Here is a 20,985-nt window from a genome sequence, read left to right on the forward strand (position 1 = left end):
TGTGTGTCCACGGTGAGATCCTAATCATGGCTCTGCCTCTGCACTCATAATTAAGCAATATTTTCCCAAGGAATAAGGCATTTAGTCATCTGGCGAAGGGCTCCTGGGTGTGTGCCCTATCTCCTGTCCACAGGGGATCCCTCACCCCAGCCAAAAGAATCCCGGAGCACTTGTATTTTTCTATCCCGTGATAGCAACATTCAACACAGAGTGAGTTGTATCTGACCGGATCTCATCCATGTTTATCTGGAAGTAAGGACGCTGGAGGAATTTGATTCCTGGGAATTCTGATGTGAGATGATCTGATCCACATTTCTAGGAATAATATGCGGATTGCAATGTATTTATCCTTTGGATTTTGTACTAGTGCGAATTTTTGGATAGAAGTTCTCGACTTAAAAAATTCAAAAGCAAAAAACCTCTGTTCCAAAACTCATATTAAAATGTGCATTTTAGGATAAATAGGCATCTCCCAACAACGTGTGTGTGTGTGTGTGTGTGTGTCTGTCTATATATATATATATATATATATATATATATATATATATATATTTTCAAATGAAATTTTCAAATGAAAATTTTACAGAGATATATCAAACATAAATCGTAAAAACAAGATTCCAAGGAATCTCCTGGACTTCCATCTTCCCCTTTGTGGGTCCTATTTTTAATCATATCCTCCCACATCTTTTATGATGATCCAAATCTTTTACATCTCCATTGTGTCCAAAATCGACCCTTAAACTACAAGTGATACTCCAATCCTACTAAGGATTTCAACTGAAGGTAAGTTATAAATTTTCCCCACTCCTTGTTAAAATTGTGCTCTTCCTGATTTCTGAATCTTCCGGTCATTTTAGCATAGTCTATTAACTTCATCCAGAAAGAAGATAAAGTTCCGACCAGAGAAGAATGGCAGATGAAGTCTTTCAATGACTCTTAAGCACAGCTCCCAGAATTCTTTGCGGGAAGCCATGACTCTTTGAAGTGGTATCGTAGTCTTCTAAATGCATGGTGTGAATGTGGCCATGGTCCTGAATCTGCTTGGACTAAATTTCTGCTTCCAGGCAGCAAGTTCAGGTTAGTAAGACTTAGCGGTTAGTATTGGCAAGCGTGTGAGAGAGGGAGCGAGGGAGGAAGAGGCTGAGACACAGCAGCGTCGCTGCAAGCTGAGCTGGATCCAGGGTGAGCCCTGCTGGAACTCCTCAGGCCCTTGATGTTCAGCCATAGCCAGTTTGGGGTCAACCACATCCTCCCCTCCTCTTAGGCTGTGAGGACTTGTTGCTGCAGCTCAGGAAATGTGTCATCCGGCCCTAAGGCATGCCTCTGATGTTCCACAAATGAAAACATGGGCAGGCTTTGCAGCACCGCTATTCTCATCCCAAGGTTTCCTTCCAAAGTTCCACCCTCTTCTCTATTATTTGTTTATTTTATTTAACAAAATTGATTGCTTGATCAACAGAAACAAGTGCACCCGGAAGCGACTTGCATAAAACAGCACATATATTTTAGAAGAGCATGCTGATGAAATCCGCAAACTCAAAAAAATCTCCTCCATCCCGCCCCATAAACAAACAAAGTCACTGACAATTCAACACAACAACAACAACAACAACAACAACAACAACAACAACAACAACCCGCCCACCTGGCTGGGTTTCCTGAGCCACTTTGGGCGGCTCCCAGCAAAGGACTAAAAACAGAATAAAACTTAAAACATTAAAAAACTCCCTAAACAGGGCTGCCTTCAGATGTCTTTGTTAGTCAGATAGTTGTTTATTTCATTGACATCTGATGGGAGGGCATTCCACAGGGTGGGTGCCACTACCAAGAAGGCCCTCTGCCTAGTTCCCTGTAACCTCACTTCTCGCAGGTAGGAAACTGCCAGAAGGCCCTCGGAGCTGGACCTTAGTATCTGGGCTGAACTATTAAATACAGCTATCAGCATTACAGAGAATATATACCATGCCAGGGAATACACCAACTTCACAATGAAGGCACCTGAGCCAGCAGGCTGAGTCAGGATCAGGTCTTGCCTCTTGTTAGCAGGTACTAGAGAACGGCTTGTCTTCAGGGCATAGTGATTGCAGACCATTGCCAAACACTTTGCTGCGCCATAAATTGCCTAACAGAAATAATTCCCAAGCTATGAGCTTTCTCTGTTCCATGTCTCTCCATCCTTCAACTCAGACACAGTCTGCCCTGGCCTGTTGGGGGTTAAAGAAAGAAGTAAAGAATCACAGAACTCTCTGTAATACGTAGTTTAAACCTCAGAGGAGACACACCCCTTCCAATGAGTCATGCAGCAATATGGGGGGCAGGTGACCCCCTGGGCAATGAAAAGTGTTACAGGTGTAAGACCGAAGTGTGCCTTCAGTTTTAATTTGCAGGGAGGGAGCCAACTGCAGCTTGCAGAAATCTGGAAAAACAGTCATATAAATAACCATCGCTGTACAGTTGAGCTAAGGGAGGTTGGCATTTATGCTGCTGTCTGGGCTGTCGCCTCCCTGAGACTTGTTGGAATATAGCGCGCTAACCATGCAATCTTATGCGTGTCTTCTCAGAAGGAAGACCCATTGATTTCTCCAGAGTTTGCTTTCAGGTAAGTGGGTACAGGACTGCAGCAGCAGGCTGAATACCTAAGTAATGCCTACCTGGGGATCAGGCCCGCTTGAACACAGGGACACTGTCTGAGGAAGCGGTGCTTGCAAGAGGTTTGCATTTGGGGTTGTCAGCAGCGAAGGGGGAGGACTGGTTTATTTTCATGTTTTTGTTTCCCTGCCTTCTGCCTTCTCAGCACTAAAGCCCTCTAATTATGGTTTGTGCCAGTAATGGCAGCATAGAGACTTTGGTTTTCTCACTGCAGCAGCAAAAACAACTTTTGTGGAGTCCAGACCAGGTATTCAGGAAGTGGTGGTCGTTGTGGTGGTGGTGGGGTACCCTATGCCCTCACTCGGCAAATAAGGTATTTATTTATTTATTTATTTATTTATATGCTGCCATACCCTCCAACATTTCTCCCATTCCACGACAATAATTTTAATATTTATACCTCACACATCTTACTGGGTTGCCCCAGCCACTCTGGGCAGCTTCCAGTACATATAAAAACATAATAAAACATGAAACATTTTTTTAAAAAAAATATTCCCTATACAGAATTGCCTTCAGACAGTTCGGGGGTTGGATAACTCCATACCCTCCAACATTTCTCCAATGAAAGTAGAGACGTGCTAAGGAAAAGCAGGATATTCTAGGGTCAAATCAGAAACCAGGACGGCTTCTCTAAATCAGGGACGTCCCTGGAAAATAGGGACAATTGGAGGGTCTGTACTGCTTGATCATAAAAAACAACTCAAAGCTGTTTGCAAAAAGAATACGTAGTTGTCATCCCTCCTGGAAAAGAATTATAGGATGGCCTTCAGGTAAGGACCTGGCAATGCTACTCCTCCCATGAAGGCCCACCTGAAGTTGGAAAATGTTTGAAAGCCGACAAATTTATTATGGCATCAGGTTTGGCAGACGTGACCAAACAGGCAGAGGAAACGCGAGCTTGCCAGGGAAAACGTTATTGCGAAGCGAGGCCAGAAAGAGAGGATGCAAAAGTCACATCCCTACACGGCACACAAATGAAAAGGCGGTCCAGCGAGAAGAGTTAAAGGTCTGCTCTCTTACTCCGCTGGGCCATCTGGTCTCGCTGCGTAATAACCTTCCTCTGTGTGTGCATCAACCGAGAGTCACACTTGATACATCTGGTGAAGTGGGCAACGGTCCACATAAAGTTTTTGGCTGAAATGCTTTCGTTAATCTCTTAATGTGCTAGGGGACTCCTTTGTATTTGTTGTTTTGCTTAACAGACTCACCCAGATTAATCCCTGGAATCTGGGCAAATGCTTGCTTTCTCCAACCACTGCTTCAATTTCCCCCTGAAGCCTGCAATGCAAGCCCAGTCTGCACCTGTCTGTGATGCCTTTAAAACAGGTATGTCAGCAGCAGCTCACCTATGGCGAGTGAGATGTGCCTCTGGGCGACCCCTCTGGGAAGTTTTTCGATGCTCAAAGACGGCTTTTTGTCCTTTTAGGCTTTTCAACAAGTAAATAAATAAACGTCTAAAAATTTATTTTAAACGAGACAGGAAGTAAGGAAAGTATTACACTGGGACGGTGCTGTGCAATACAGAATATAAGACACGGAGGGGCTAAGAAGCAATTAGCAGGCATCCCAATATGAATTAATCAATGGAATGCTTTCAGTGACGTCATCATGTATTATAATTATGGCCGACTGACCTAAGAATTCTTATGGGGTAGCAGCTTTTTCAGACTTGCAGAGAATGTCAAAATGCCTTTTAAAAAAATAATCATTACATTTATATCCCTGCCCCCCTTTTCTCAACGAGGCAAATTTGGTTTTCCCTCCTTTCCATTCTATCTTCACAACCTAGGCTGAGAGACAGTGACCGTCTGAAAGCCACCCAGCGCGCTTTGGGGCTGAGTGGGGATATGAACCCTGATCTCCCAGATCTTAGCCCAGCACTCTAACCACTACTCCACACTGTCTTTGAAGGGTAGCTCTCTTGTCCTTTCCCACCCTCAGCTATTGCTCTCCTCTGCTCATCTCCCAGCTCCCCCCTTTCCATTCCTTGAGGTCCCACAACATCCCCGATAAACTGGGTTAGAACAATATTAGTTTGGGATGACTCTCTGTTACCCATCTGCCACCCTCTGATTCCCTAGTGAAAATCCATCTGTCTGGACTCAGTAAGTAGCTGGTGGCTTCACTGTTTATCCTAGAGTGCAGAGCTGATTCTGAATGTCCGGGAACTTCCTTGGGCACAGCAAATTGCGGGAGGTTATATATGTCTGGGCTTTATTTTCTTAATGATTGATTTTCCCCCACTTAAACAAAACAAAACAAAAAAACCCAGCAACCCCACAACTGATCGTAATGCTTGAGCCATTCTGGTCACGGAGCCTCAAATGGGTGTTGCTTGCCACTTTGCCCATGGGAAGCCTGGCTTTGTCACAGCTGGGGCTTGTGGTCAGAAAAGCTCTGAGCTTGTGGCTGCTCTGTTTGCCTTGTTTGTGAGTGGGCCCGTGTCCTGGCAACCAGCCCCAGCTCTAGCTGCCAGGCGTTGCTGTCTTCCTGGGGCCGGGGATAAGAGCCCAAGAATCGTGCATGGCATTTTCGGGAAGTTGATGCTGAAATTACCATATTTGAAGGAGGAGAGGACATGTACACCTGTTTCTAGAAAAAGAAATCTTGTGATTCCCCCCCCCCCCAAGGGAGCAATCTTAATAATAATAATAATAATAATAATAATAATAATAATAATAATAATTATTATTATTATTAATAATACCCCACCCATCTGGCTGGGCCTCTCCAGCCACTCTGGGCAGCTCCCAACAGAATATTAAAAGCACAATAAAACATCAAACATTAAAAACTTTCCTAAACAGGGCTGCCTTCAGGTGTCTTCTAAAAGTCAGATACAGTGGTACCTTGGGTTACAGACGCTTCAGGTTACAGACTCTGCTAACCCGGAAGTAGTACCTTGGGTTAAGAACTTTGCTTCAGGATGAGAACAGAAATTGTGCGCCAGCGGCGCGGCAGCAGCAGGAGGCCCCATTAGCCAAAGTGGTACCTCAGGTTAAGAACAGTTTGAGGTTAAGAACGGACCTCTGGAACAAATTAAGTTCTTAACCTGAGGTACCACTGTAGTTGTTTATTTCCTTGACATCTGATGGGAGGGCGTTCCACAAGATGGGTGCCACTACCAAGAAGGCCCTCTACCTGGTTGCCTGTAACCTCACTTCTCGCACTGAGGGTACTGCCAGAAGGCCCTCATAGCTGGACCTCAGTGTCCGGGCTGAATGATGGGGCTGGAGATGCTTCTTTCAGGTATACTGGACCAAGGCCATTTAGGGCTTTAAAGGTCAACACCAACACTTTGAATTCTGCTCAAAAACATACTGGGAACCAGTGAAGATCTTTTAGGACCAGTGTTATATGGTCTCGGCGGCCACTCCCAGTCACCAGTCTAGCTGCCGCATTCTGGATTAGTTGCAGTTTCCAGGTCACCTTCAAAGGTAGCCCCATGTAGAGCGCATTGCAGTAGTAGTCCAAGTGGGAGATAACTGGAGCATGCACCAATCTTACAGCAAGATCCACTGGGATGAGTGGAGTGAGGGTCCCATGGATCTCCAGTGGAGCTGGGATCTTCCTGTGCAGCTGGGCTATGCTAGCATTAATGCCCCACCCTCAGCTTGACTGGAGATGCACCAATATATATTCCCCATCCTATGGAAGTACAGTGGTACCTCGCAAGACGAATGCCGCGCAAGACAAAAAACTCGCTAGACGAAAGGGTTTTTTGTTTTTTGAGTTGCTTCGCAAGACGATTTTCCCTATGGGCTTGCTTCGCAAGACGGAAACGTCTTGCAAGTTTGTTTCCTTTTTCTTAACACCGTTAATACAGTTGCGACTTGACTTCGAGGAGCAACTCATAGAACGCGGTGTGGTAGCCTTTTTTGAGGTTTTTAAAGACTTTGGTGAGTTTTGAAGCTTTTCCAAAACTTTCCCGACACCGTGCTTCGCGAGACGAAATAAATCGCAAGACGACAAACCTCACGGAACGAATTAATTTCGTCTTGCAAGGCACCACTGTATAAGCTCTTAAAAGGGGGCGTTGCAGGGGCATGGCATTTTGGGACCAGAGAGGAGGGACTTAGGCTGGATCCTGAACCTGTTTAGCTCAGTCACATGACCTGCTAAGCCAGTGAAAAGGTGGTGTAACTATAACACTATTTTAAAGGATTGTTTTCCCTCTGCCAGGCTTAGGGGGACTCACCCATCAGTGAATGGAGTTTTGATCTGATGTACTTTATGCCTGCTTAACTTACACCAGATTCTTGTCTATAGGATTGCCTGCTTCATTACAAAAGTATCTATTGCAATTGCCCAGGTGTCTTCACTGCAGGCGTTATGCCCATCATTTGGCCACTAGCATAAGCAATTTTGTTTCAGCTGGAAACATACTAGGGATAGGGAAGGAATTCAGTTTGGCTTGAATTTTAATGGCCTGCAAAATTCGTACTTTTGTGACGCAGATCTCTAAGCAAGAGAATGTGCATAAGAATGAGCAGGTTAGGGTCAATTATGCATGGAAATGCATTTATCAGTAAAGGAAACATCCACAAAAGCATTATATTATTGCATTCCATTTGTGAATCACTTCCTATGAAACATCCCGAAGTGATTTAGCTGTAAAAATGCCAAGGGTAAAACATGTGTAAAACAATCTCGTAATTAAAGCAATTAAAATAAATTTATACATCAAAACCATTTCCATTAGGGGAAATAGCTTGCAAAAAAGGTGAACATTAGGAAAAAATGCATTAAAAATGTCCATATTAGGAGGGATGCCCTGTTTAGGGAAGCTTTTAATGTTTGACAGACTATTGTATTTTAATATTTTGTTGGAAGCTGCCCAGAGTGGCTGGGGAAACCCAGCCAGATGGGTGGGGTATAAATAAATTATTATTATTATTATTATTATTATTATTATTATTATTATTATTACTACTACTACTACTCATCTGCACTATACATTTAAAGCAGTATCATTCCCCTTTAAACAGTCATGGCTGCATTTAAATATGAAGCTTTGTATTGATATGTTGTTGTTTTTTAATGGCAGGTTAATGCAAAAACAGGGTGGAAACTGACACATGCAAAACTGACATGGAAGCGTAATAAGACTGATTATTATTCAACCATCTGTTTGCGTTGGGCCGCAAGTAAAATTCCAAAACCCATATTAGAGCAATACTTCTATTAGGCCAGCCAATATACAGTCAAAAAGACAGAGTGTGATTTTTGGAGTTCTCCAGGAGAGTTCTGCGTCAGGGGCGAAGGAAAAGATCCAGCTGGCAGGGTAGATTCTGAGCAGCCCCGCCCTCGTGGGCCACCATGACGGCAGGAGGACTGGCTTCGAAGGAAAGAGTTGGGAGAATATTCCAAGTGTGCTCCCAATTCCTTTCTTTGCAGACCAGCTTGAATTCATGTGGAGCTTCAAAGGACGATTCCTGCAGTCCATCACAATGGGAGCTGCAGTCAAGTGCTGTTCAACTGATTGGCACTGATTGCGTTTCCCACTTTCTACAGGGTCTGGCTGCACTCAGGGGGTCTTGATTCCAGCAGGGGTTGTATTTAGCACCAATCTGCTGATATCTATCTATCTATCTATCTATCTATCTATCTATCTATCTATCATCATCTATCTATCTCACTTTGGGCAGGGATTGGTACATTTGAAGGCTCCCTTTGAGATTGGTTGTGGGTAGTGATAGGCAGGCCTATCAATTTTAGTTTCTCATTCTTCCAATTTTAACTTGATTTCTCTGCATTTTTCCAAATCTGTTGGCATTTTTAAATACATATTTTTTAAAATAAATATTCATCAGCATTTTGGTGTGCATTTCCCCTAATGGACACATCTTTGCAAAGCAGCTTCCCCTAATACAATGCATTACTTTGGTTATTTTCACCAATATTTGCAATTTTATGCACTCTTTACCCCAGTATATGCTGCTGCTTCTTCTTTTTTTGCACCTGTTTCCTGGCTGGAGAACCGCATTGCAAAATTCAGAGAAGGGCGACTTCTGAAGGATGGTTGGGTTTGGGTTGGCATTTCAGAAAGTGTGAATTAGGTAGTGTCAGGGGTTTAGGAGCAGAGGTGAGGGCAAGGGAGGAAACAGAGAGCGAGGGGGAGGAGGCCGAAGAAAAGATGAGTGATGACGACGACCCGAGATCTCCGAGTCTTTCCAGTGAATCGGAAGATTCACAGAAAGGAGCGCCAGTGGCCAGGGCAAGGGGGGAGCCTAGGGGGACACCCCAGGAAGAAGGGTCCAGAGGGGGCTCAGAGGGCAGCAGTTGGAAATCGGGGCCAGCGTCACCAACAGAGCGCAGTGGAGAGGAAGGGCACCAGGTACCGATCTCTGGCAGCTCGCAGCAGGGAGGAGGGCATGAGTCAGGAGTGGCCACACCTCCATCGGGGAGCGAAGAAACGGTTAAGCGGAAAGTGGAAGGTTGGGCGCGCGCGTCAAGTTCAAATGCACAGGAAGGTGGCGCAGTAAGCAGCCCGGAAAGGGAGCCAGGTCCTAAAGCCTAAAGCCTAAAGGAGACAGAAGGGTCTGGGGGGTCCGCGTCAGAAGAGTCCAGGAAGGAAGAGACAGCGGGGGGCAGAGGGACCCAGAGAAGAACGGTCAGGCGGAAAAGGTGGAGTAAGGCTAGGGTATTAAGCTGGTGTACAGGAGGCGGAGACTCAGACGGAGCTTCGCCGGTCTAACCCATAAGACGTAGAGCTGCACGCAGCAGCTTGAGAATGGAGACTGTAACTCAATAAAGACTTTTATAAAGTGAACGCTGGCTAGCGTGATCCTCTGTGAGCTAGGATCTGGAAGCAGCTCTGACAGGTAGCATTGACTTTAAATGCGAACGGAACTTCACCCCCATTCCTAGGTATGGGGCAGGCGAGTGTCATTTGGGGCAAATGGCCCTGTGGGCCTAATTCAGACTGCGGGTTGGAGACTCCCCACTGCTAGATGGTCAACAATGGAGGTCAACAATGGAGGGAAAATAGAGAGAAGAAACAAGGCTGATGATAACGCCTGAGCCTGTAACTGGTAAGTGCCTTCAAGGCAGAATGTGGGAATGGATAGCAGGCATTCTGTTAGGTGATGTGCCAGGACCTTCTGGGAGAAAGAAGCATGATTCATCATCTCTAGAAACACAAGAACTGTCTGTTGCCCTGGTCTACCTCCCTCCTTCGGTGGGACACATACTTAAATATACTTGGAGTCCTGTAGTGATTTCATGCTCTTTATTGCAGCTTGTAAAACAGTGATTGAATTGCCCCCCAAACCTCAGGCTTTTATATACATTATTTACACAATGAGTCCCTTCTGATTGGCTGATTCTGCTTCCCTCCTGGAGCCTGATTAGTCTTTTCCTGCAGGCCAATCAGTTGTTGCATTCTACGATCCTACCAGCCTAATAGGCTGATTAACTTCCTCCTGGAGCCTGATTGGTGTTTTCCTGCAAGCCAATCAGTTGTTGCATTCTAGGATCCTACTTGCCTATTGTTCTAGGATCCAAGCTTAGTATATAACACATACCTTTTTTTAAGTTGAAACTAAGCCATGCCAAACTTTGACACAGAGGAAGTCCTAACATGCACAAGCAAACTCCTTGAGATCAATCCAGTACATTTGAAAATCCATTCAATAACCCTAACACTGCTTTTATTTTTTTTACTTTTGAAATTTACTCTGTTTTTGCAAGCTGAAGTTGAGAACGGAGCTCTCCCAACCAAACAAGTCTGATTTTTACTCTGGGACCTCTGCCTGAAAGGTGATTGTTTGGGAAGGGATCTTTATGCTAGGTATGGGCTATGACCTCTAGCTCACCTCACCCTCTGGAAGCAATTAACTGGGCTGGATGATTGATATAATACTAGCTCCTGTTCTGGGGTGCCGAGACTTTGCCAATACCGGCAAGTATGTTTGAGGTGGGCTGTGAGGAACATCAGTGCTGCGCCGAGCCGTTGTTTAGCCCAGGGGTTAAAGGGTTAAGCCTGCCCCTGCTGCAATCCCAGTGCCAGCTCTCTGCAGGCTGCCAAAGTAATGTGATTGAGCAATGGTTTGCGGGTAATGGACGATCCCTCAAGCCACACGTCCGGACTCTCCATCTCCCTAGGAATGCACACACCCAACCTGTGAGTCTCTCTAGCCTGCAAGGGACCAGCGGTTCTCAGAGAGCTCAGAGACAGACAGAAGGTCCCCGAAGAGCCCCAGAACCAGAGGTACGGAGGCCAGGAAGGTGAGAAAAGCAGAAAGATTTAGGGAGATAAGGGCTCAAAGGTAGGGCTGATATAATTTCCCTTCGGTAGCATCGTTGGTGGGGTGGTATGTAGGGTTTGAACACCCATTCAGGAAGTTTATAGATTGTTATTGCTCCTACTTTGTTTGTTTGTTTGTTTGTTTGCTTGTTCCTTCTCATTGCAGCATGCAGTGGTGGGTGGTGTGTACTGGAGAATGGTAGGGCCGAAACAGAAGCCTAACAGTAGGTGGAGCCAGAGCTAATGGCTGGTGGAGCCAATTAATTCTCTACTTTTCATCTCCATCCTCTTCCATGCTGAGGTGCAAAACACTGGACAACACTGAGGCTAAGGGGGAGGAAGCTGGCTGGCAATGACACCCCCTGGATTGGGTGTAGATAAGAAGGCAGGGACGCGGGTGGCGCCGTGGTCTAAACCACAGAGCCTAGGGCTTGCCGATCAGAAGGTCGACGGTTCGAATCCCCGTAACGGGATGAACTCCTGTTCCTCGGTCCCTGCTCCTGCCAACTTATCAGTTTAAAAGCATGTCCAAGTGCAAGTAGACAAATAGGTACCGCTCCGGCAGGAAGGTAAACGGCGTTTCCGTGCGCTGCTCTGGTTCGCCAGAAGCAGCTTAGTCATGCTGGCCACATGACTCGGAAGTTGTACGCCGGCACCCTTGGCCAATAAAGTGAGATGAGCGCTGCAACCCCAGAGTCGTCCGCGACTGGACCTAATGGTCAGGGGTCCCTTTACCTTTACCTAAGAAGGCAGGGAAGTGGGATCTGACTTGAGAGCAGTCTGTGGGGCACTGAAAGTTAGCAGCACATAGCTCCCTCCCTTATTACCTTCACAACAACCCTGCGAGGGAGATTTGGCTGAAAGTGCAAGTTGACCAAGTCAGGGTCCCCCAGTGAGATTCATGCAATCCTAAACTCAGGTCTTCCTGGCCATAGCCTGAGATTCTAGTGCAGGAGTGGGGAAGCTGTGACCCAGTGTGAGAGCCAGTGTGGTGTAGTGGTTAAGAGCGGTAGTCTCGTAATCTGGGGAACCGGGTTTGTGTCTCCGCTCCTCCACATGCAGCTGCTGGGTGACCTTGGGCTAGTCACACTTCTCTGAAGTCTTTCAGCCCCACTCACCTCACAGAGTGTTTGTTGTGGGGGAGGAAGGGAAGGGAGAATGTTAGCCGTTTTGAGACTCCTTAAAGGGAGTGAAAGGCGGGATATCAAATCCAGACTCTTCTTCTTCTTTCATGTGTTATTGGACTCCAATCAGTAGCAGCCAGTGTGGTCAGGGATGTTGGGGGATGCAGTCCAAAAAGGTCTGGGGGATGGTGGCACAGCTTCCCCATCTCTGCTCTGGGGACTGGCACAATTGCATTTCCCAAGCTCCACCTGTAATAAGTCGGAAGTCTATTATTGATGCTGTTTGCCTGTAATTTTTCTGAATGCAAAATAAATGTAGGTTTGCTTTGTGGAAGCAGAATGCATTTTTTAAAAATCTACCCTAAAAATTTAAAAAAAAAAACTGTGGGGGGAAATTAAAGTGTAACAGACGCACTTAGCGTTATTGACATGCCTCCCAATTTTGAGTGCCATAATGTGGCACAATCACCATAATCGAATTGTGATTGCCAAACCGCTTTGCACGTCCCCCTCATTTTGCCCCGTGAGGCTAGTATTGGCTCCTCGTTCCCAGTTTCTTATTCACCCCAGTGCTGCATGAGAGTCTTGAAGTCCCAGAGTCCCTTATTCAACCTGCTCGGGCTTGGAGTGCCTCAAATCTCTATGTGGGCTGCCCTTGAAGATTACTTGGAAACTTCAAGTGGCCCAAAATGCAGTGACTAGCTGCTGTTTCAAAACAGGTGCCTTGGTTGCCAGTTTGCTTCTGGGCCCAATTTAAAGTGCTCACATTCCACTGACCTCAGAAGTTCGAGGGATGATGGCTCACGATGGGGCATTCTTTGCAGAAGCCCCTCTGAACATTCAGCCCCTTTCCACCCCCTTTTTAATGGTTTGTGGTTTTTTTTTGCCAAGAGTGTAAAGCTGAATGCGTGCGAGTAAAATGTCCATCAGTTGTGAGTTATTTGTATTTAAGAATTGTTCCAATCCATTCTGGACTTGTAGGGTGAAAGGTGATAATCATTTGAAATCTTTATATTTTTTTTTAAAAATATATTTTTTATTCTTTTTCCATAACAAGTTATACATCCAAAACATCTTTTTTACATCCAAATTCCTCCTTATTGACTTCCCTCCTCCCGCCTGAAAAACCTTCCTAGTACTTACTTTTTCCACATTTCTTAAATTTAAATTACACCACCATATTATTAATTAATTTTTTACAATCTAACAATATTCCTACCTTTTCTCTTCACAGAGGTTCCTTAAAACTTACAAACGTTATCTGATTATCACTTAATTTTTGCATATATTCAATAAATTTCATCCAATCTTCTGTAAATCTTTGATCACGTCGGTTCCAGATCCTTCCTGTTAGTCTATCGATAATCATTTGAAATCATCGTCCTTATCTTGCTCAGGCTACCCATATAGCTCTGGGTCAAATAAAGGACTGAGAAGGAGGATTCAATTGGTGGTGTAACATGGGGTAGGTGGGTGGGTGAGAGGGAGGTAGCAGGGCAAATCAACCCACCTTAGGTTTCGTGGTTCCTGCCCACTTTGCAACTCTTATTAGAAGGCAAACGGGTATGCGGTTTGGCTGAAATTGGAAGAAGTTGGCAGTAGGACATTGCAGATTTCATTAAGCCCTCCCTTCTCCCCCTCCACAAAAAAAACAAGAACTTAGGCCCATTCATTCCATGGGGTCTTCTCTGCTTAGAACTTAGTTGGGGACAACCCAGTGCTGTATCTTTGAACCAGACTTGGCCTGGTTTCAACAGAGGACTGTCGTTGGTAAAGTAGGATATCCGATCATCCTAACTCTGTCTGCCTCTGCTATAATTCTGTTCGTTTCTGTAGGGCAGGGCAAGGCAAACCACACTTGCTGGCTTCTTTCTTTTTCTTGATGGTGCAACCCTGTAGTTATGAGCATTCTTCCAGGGACATAGATGGATAACAGCAGGGGTTGCCAGTACCCTCCAAAGATTCTGGGTTGTGACTCCCATCAGCCCCAACCTGCCCAGTCAATGGTCAGGGATGATGGAAGTTGGAGTCCGTGACATCAGCCCTACGCTACCCAACCCCAGTATATGGGATAGCTCAGTTGGTATAGCATGAGACTCTTAATCTCAGGGTTATGGGTTCGAGCCCCATGTTGGGCAAAATATTTCTGCATTGCAGGGGTTGGACTAGATGTCCCTCGTGGTCCCTTCCAACTATGCAGTTCTATGATTCTACAGTGGGCACCATGTTTACAACCCTTCCATGATCATCTTCGGATGTTGCCCTGCCCTCTTTTCCCTCTCCTCTTTCTCTGACCCACCAATTCTTCAAACCTTCCAACACTAGGGCATCTTTTTGTGTTATTATTATTCTATTCCTCAGTTGTTGCTTTTGTCTTTAAGCCACTTTGGGCAGGCATTTGCCCAGAAAGGCATCCTAAAAATATTTTAAATAAACATATGAATAAAATAAATTTGGCGAGAACCTTGCAAAATGATCACTTGGACTATGCAACCCATAGAACACCCCAACCACGGCAGATGCACTGCAGTTTTGGACTTGGCCAAAGGAAAGTTTCAAATTGCATGGCATCTGGTGCACTAACAGACCAAAAAAGAAAGAAAGAAAAAGAAATGTGAAGTCCTGCAAGACATGTGCAAAACAAATCCTTTTGCTGCGGCTAAAGATGATATTTTGGGGTCTGTGGCTCTGAACCGAGCGTTCCTCTGCTGTTCTTGTCCTTTTTTCCAGAGGAAAATCTATGCACATTGAAGTTTTCAGCAAGCCCTGTTGAAACTAGGGGTGGAGGAGAGATTTGATTCAGTTGAAATGTAAAGGTGTACCCACCTAATTAGCACTTTCTGAAACAATAAGCAAACTGAAACACAGCCATCCTTTGAAATGTGTACTTTCCTTCCTTCCTTCCTTCCTTCCTTCCTTCCTTCCTTCCTTCCTTCCTTCCTTCCTTCCTTTTTCTTTTCTTTTCTTTTAACTGTCAGAAATAATATGTTTATTTTTCTTCCATAGTGGTAATTTTTCTTCAGTGACAATGTTTATTTTTTGGCCATAAAAAATTTTAATTGACAAAACCTTTGAAAAGCAAACCAACAAAACTGGACAACTAAATTTCTTATTACAGTTAAAAAACAACACCTCCCCCCCCAAAATAGTTATTCTCTCATTTCTCCTCCTCCTCCTCCTCCTCCTCCTCCTCCTCCTCCTCCTCCTCCTCCTCCTCCTTCCTCTTTCTTTCACCACCCCTTATTTAAAGGACATTATTGCACCTTATCAGAACTTCACCAAGGTGTCCAGATAATGCACCATCAATATATTCTTCTGTATTTGCAAGCTGCATGTTCATGTAGCCATCGACGGAGATGAGGTAGCCTTTGTATTCCACCCCCCACTTCAGCTTCACCATCACTGACTTCTCAGTCAGCCTGTTGAAGGAAGGGCTTTGGATTGAGAGCCAGACTCATAGCAACCAGACCAACCTAAGGGTGGCTGCGGCAACAAAAAAGTTACATGCGGGCAGCACATGCGCCTGCCAAAGCTCTAAAAAGAAAAAGCACGGAAGTGACTAAATGTGTACTTTTCTGAATTTTGCAGTGCAGTTATTCAGCCAAGTAATGTGTGCAAATATGCATATATTGGGATAAAGTGTACTGCATTATATTGGGGGTGGGGTGGGGGTGGAAATTGCTTTGCAAAAATCCGTGCATTAGTCAAAATTGCATACAAATGTGTGTATTAGGAGAAATTTGCATTAAATGTTGGCAAATTTTCTTGAGGGTTCCCCTTCGCCTCGAAAATGTTAATTCGTGAAATGTGGAGAACAGAATTTTGGAAACAACAAAAAACCTGAAATTGATCAATTTGCCCAACTTTAGCTGAAATAAATGAATGGGACACAGCTCCTGCCCCTTTAAGAGTTGTGCTTACAGAGATACACTTGCTGAAGCTCCCCTATCGACACAAGTATTAAAGGAACAGGAGCCCCGTCCTGTTTTGCCATTTTGACTGGGGCTGATGGGGGCTTGTAAGTCCCACATTACCCCATCCAGCAGGGGTTAGCAAACTTTTTCAGCAGGGGGGCAGTCCACTGTCCCTCAGACCTTGTGGGGGGCAGGACTATATTTTGAGGAGGGGGGGGAATGAACGAATTCCTATGCCCCACAAATAACCCAGAGATGCAGTTTAAATAAAAGGGCACATTCTACCCATGTAAAAATACCAGGCAGGCCCCACAAATAACCCAGAGATGCATTTTAAATAAAAGGGCACATTCTACTCATGTAAAAACATGCTGATTCCCAGACTGTCTGCGGGCCGGATTGAGAAGGCGATTGGGCTGGATCCGGCCCCTGGGCCTTAGTTTGCCTACCTATGGGTTAGAGGAAGAGTTCAGTCAGAAAGCATAGCTTTAGGTGAAAGGAGTGTATCCAGTTACAAACGAGCCTTGCTTTCAATCTCATTTCAGTCCCAAGGACTTGTAAGGTTAAGACTCTGGAGAAAAAAATTGCCAGCACCGTTACAAAATAATAGCTCCCTATGGATCTTTCTCCTGAAAGTGAAACTGGTTCCGTCACGATATCCAGCTTTGTTGGAAAGCGCAAGGCAGATGCTAGGAAGGTGCACAGCACTCTTGGGAAGTTGGAGAGAAACTTGCTGCTAGTTTAAATCTCTACTTCCACTTAGTGGCTAAACGGTGTATAGCTGCTTGTGGCATTTTTCATCTTCCTTCTCTGGGATCTGCGCTGAATCCTCTAGCTTTTGGATAAATCCCAAACACTGGGAAGAGCAGATAGAAAAAAGCAGTTCTGAAAATGTTAAGTGTGTTAGGAACCTGTAGCTTTTCCTTGCAGGGCCAAAAACATATTTTTGGGGAGCTTTTAAAAAAATGGAAAATGGCATCTGTGGAAAGAGTTTAAAAGCACTCCCCCCACCCGATACAGGATTTCCATTTTGAGTTTGTAGCCTCTGGGGAAGAGCAAGTGTCCAGGGCATAGCTGTCAACTTACAGATTTGAAAATAAGGGACCAGCAGCCAAAATAAGGGATTTTCTGGGCACAGGTATGTTCAACTTCTGAGCCCCTCTGAGCCAAAGGCAGAAAGCCCAGCCAGCAGCCAAATGAAGCCTCATCAATAAGGGACAGCAGCGGGACATGGCGCTGGGATAAGGGGCTGTTCCACCAAATAAGGGACGCTTGACAGCTCTGGTCCAGGGCCAGGATTCTTGGGTACCCAACAAGGCTTATACTCGAGGAAGTGGGTTGCTGCCAACTCCTGGAGCCCCTAGGACTTGCTCCGCCTTGCTGTGGAGACATGTTGACTGTGCCCCTCTTAGCATGAAGCTGTGATAGAAGGGGAAACAGCCTCCCCTAGAGATAGGGCAGACCGGTCCTTTTAGGTTACTCAGTCTCTCGTTTTTCCAATCTTAAATTCAGTTCACCATTCTTCTGCAGCAATTTCTGGATTTTTAAAAAGAATCCTCATGAAAATTCAACAGCGTTTTCATGTGGATTTGTCCTAAACTCACACATTTTGACTAATATGCATGTTTTTGCAAGCAATTTCCCCAACTGTAATACATTTTTGAATGTAATACGAAGCCCGTCATCACTGACAAGTGACCATGGTGATTGTGGCTAAATGAGAGTTGTCATCCAACAATATCTGGAGGGCACGCTGCTGGCTGCTGCTGGTGTATCATATTGAGAACCACAAATTAGGTAAAATTGAACGCCTCTCTTCCTTCTTAGCTTCCACTTGCTTTGCCTAAAAGGAGATGTGAAATAAATGGGCAGTAGTAATGAAATGGGCAGGTCCAGGGAGGGGTGCCACTTACAGCATCTGTCCTTCCACTGAGGCTGCCTTTTGTAAAGAAAGAAAGAAGCAGAAGCAGATAAAAACCCATTGAGGACCAATTGCACATGTCTGTCGTATATAGTTTCTGTCCTTATTTTCAACCCCTGTTCAGAAGTTAGGTAATAAAGCAGTGTGCATATCCTACAGGATTCTGGGGAAATGTGGACATGGTCTAATGCTTGATTGAAAAATTGGCTTCTTGAGGATGCCAGTAGGCTTTTTAAAAGCAACCCCCAAGTTGCCAGTAGGCTTTTTAAAAGCAACCCCCAAGTTGCCAGTCCTCAGGACTGCTGAAAAAGTCTAGAAATATGGCGGCAGTCCATAGCAGTGGCTCAGAAAATGGTGTTGTGGGTAAAACAAATATGCCAACACGAGTCATCAATGACTTAACAGGGTGGGGTGAAAGGATTTTGCTTGTGCGAGTCTCTGGAAGTAATTGTCGATCATTATAAACAACCCAGTCAGCAGCTAGCATTTACAAGCCTGAGTAAATCATTTCAGGTCAAGAGTGTGGAATCTGTGCCTTGCATGGTGGGTGGGGCTGATGGGCATCCATGTCCAACTGGACCTGGAGGGCCACAGATTCTCCAGCCTTGTTTTAAGCCCTTATGCCCTGGCCATTTTTTTTCTTACCCAACTCATTCAACAAACAGTATGTGTATAATGTTACTCCATGCCTTTCAAACCATAGTTCCTTTTCCCACAGGCCACCCTTCACCCCAATTTTGCTCAAGTTCTCTTTCTCCAAAATGGCTGACAATGCCACCTCACAAGAAAGCCTTTATGGAGACTATGAGGACTATCCTGACTTTGACGACAACAGCGGCCTCCGCGACTCCATGCATCTGCTCTCCATGGTGCTCTACAGTGTGGCCTTCCTGCTGGGGGTGATAGGGAATGGCCTGGTTATCTTCGTCACTGGCTTCCGCATGAAGAGGACTGTCAACACTGTCTGGTTCCTCAACTTGGCCTTGGCCGACTTTGTCTTCACTTTCTTCCTCCCGCTGAGTGTGGCCTACATGGCCCTCGGCTTCCATTGGCCCTTCGGGAAGGCTCTGTGCAAGCTCAACACCACCGTGGCCTTCCTCAATATGTTTGCCAGCGTCTTCCTACTCACTGTCATCAGCATGGACCGCTGCGTCTCTGTGGCTTGTCCCGTCTGGGCCCAGAACTACCGCACGCCCCGGCTGGCTTCTATGGTGGCGTTGGGCATCTGGTTAGCAGCCATGGCTCTCAGCTCCCCATACTTTTTCTTCCGGGACACCGGGAGCTCTTCCGGCGAGGAGAATACCACCCACTGCTACAACAACTTTGCCTTGTCGGATGACCTGGACTCGGAGGAGGTTGCCAAGCTGGGAGAGGATCGTCACCGAGCCATGGTGATGACCCGCTTTGTGGTTGGGTTCCTGGTGCCGTTCACCATCATCTTGTTCTGTTACGGCATCATCACGGCCAGGCTGAAGGGCAGCCGCCTCACACGCTCAGGCAGACCCTTCAAGATCATGATGGCAGTTGTCTTGGCCTTCTTCATTTGCTGGTTCCCCTATCACGTCTTCTCCTTCCTGGAGATGTCGGTCACCACAGTAACGCCCTGGCTGCAGACCGTTCTGGTGGTGGGGGTACCTTTGGCCTCAGGTCTGGCCTATGTCAACAGCTGCCTGAACCCTTTCCTGTATGTCTTTGTAGGGCACGACTTCAGGGAGAAGCTGAGGACGTCGGTCCTTGCAGCGTTTGAGAATGCTTTCAGCGAGACCTCAGCGCAGGTGTTAACCAAGAGCAAATCCAGTTTGGAGATAGAGTGTCACCTTGTCTAGAGCAGAAGGGGGAAACTGTAGGTCAGGGTTTCACAAACTTGTGTCTCCAGCTGTTGTTGGACTACAGTTCCCATGATCCCTAACCACTGGTCCGGCTAGCTAGGGATGATGGGAGTTGTAGTCCAACAGCAGCTGGAGACACAAGTTTGCGAAACCCTGCTTTAGTCTTTTCTCCGCCCTGATCCTTGAGTCTTCCCTCCCCACCCCACATTCACAGCCAAGTACAAAACAGTGGTTTTGGGATGGCGGGTTGGGAATAACCTGAAGCAAAATGGTGGCTCGGCACTTGGAGGCAACCAAGGTCTATGCTGTTTTGTAAGCTGTACGCTGGGATGGCTTGCATTATCAAAGTACAAATCTTACCTTTAAGATATGGGAAGCTAATATTATTTACTCTAGAACTATCCTGCAGAGTGTAGTATTGCAGAAACACAGAATTTAGGCAGCTGGTAAAAGGGACAGTCTTAATTATCTAGTTACAGTTGGAGATTTCTTGTGCTTGTTTGCTGGCTCTAGGGAAACCCCAGAGCAGCCTTTCTCAACCTGTGGGTCCCTAGATATTGTTGAACTACAACTCCCAACACCCCTAGCTAGCAAGGCCAGAGCTCAGGGATGATGGGAGTTGTAGTCCAACGACATCTGGGGATCCACAGGTTGAGAACCCCTGCCCCAGAGGGACAAACCAAGACCCCACCCAACTGCATTATACCTTTAAGGCAGTACCATGCCACTTTAAACAGTCAAAGAATCATGGCTTCCCCCAGAGAATCCTGGGAACTGTAGTTTGTTAAGGGTGCTGAGAGTTGGCAGTTGACCCCTATTCCCCCTAGAGAGCTACAATTCCCAGAGTGGTTTAACAACCAAAACCATTTCCCAGGGACCTCTGGGAATTGTATCTCCTAAAACTCTCAGCGCCCTGAAAGACTACACTTCCCAGGATTCTTTGGGGGAAGCCATGACTGTTTAAAGTGGCATGATCCTGCTTTAAAGCTAAGGTGCATTTGGATCCCAAGTTTGTACATTTTAAAGGCTTATTTTTTACTGTTCTATGTATTGTACGTTTCCGTTTCTGTACTGGTAACTTTATGAGTATTAATGCATAGAATCTCTCTCTCTCTCTCTCTCTCTCTCTCTCTCTCTCTCTCTCTCTCTATATATATATATATATATATATATATATATATATCCATAGTAGTTAGAATATGTGAGAAGTGTTTGTGTTTTTTACTGAAACTCCCAACCTCATCGAGATCAAGGAGCGAGATGACGATCAGAAAAAAATCCATGCAGATAAGAT

General features: G+C 45.6%; 1 protein-coding gene and 1 pseudogene across 4 annotated transcripts; one reads left to right on the forward strand and one right to left on the reverse strand.

Annotated features, from left to right (window-relative positions):
* The first annotated feature begins 1,316 nt into the window (after window positions 1–1,316).
* On the forward strand, window positions 1,317–20,581 carry LOC308590103 (chemerin-like receptor 1). Of its 3 annotated transcripts, XM_081199783.1 has the most exons (3): window positions 1,317–1,386; window positions 2,867–2,965; window positions 18,581–20,581. In XM_081199783.1, the coding sequence occupies exons 1-3, from the start codon at window positions 1,349–1,351 to the stop codon at window positions 19,686–19,688; spliced, it is 1,245 nt and encodes a 414-aa protein (XP_081055909.1). In that variant the 5' UTR covers window positions 1,317–1,348; the 3' UTR covers window positions 19,689–20,581. The 3 variants fall into 3 exon arrangements, with proteins under 3 accessions (XP_081055909.1, XP_081055908.1, XP_081055910.1); XM_081199782.1 differs by lacking the exons at window positions 1,317–1,386; window positions 2,867–2,965 and adding an exon at window positions 9,858–10,884; XM_081199784.1 differs by lacking the exons at window positions 1,317–1,386; window positions 2,867–2,965 and adding an exon at window positions 10,767–10,925.
* LOC308591726 (small nuclear ribonucleoprotein F pseudogene) lies at window positions 15,263–15,584 on the reverse strand (annotated as a pseudogene). Its single transcript has one exon. The product of its transcript is annotated as a small nuclear ribonucleoprotein F pseudogene (transcript).
* Window positions 20,582–20,985: the final 404 nt, after the last annotated feature.

Source organism: Podarcis bocagei (assembly GCF_964188305.1).
Source record: "Podarcis bocagei genome assembly, chromosome: 7".
Lineage (NCBI taxonomy): Eukaryota > Metazoa > Chordata > Lepidosauria > Squamata > Lacertidae > Podarcis > Podarcis bocagei.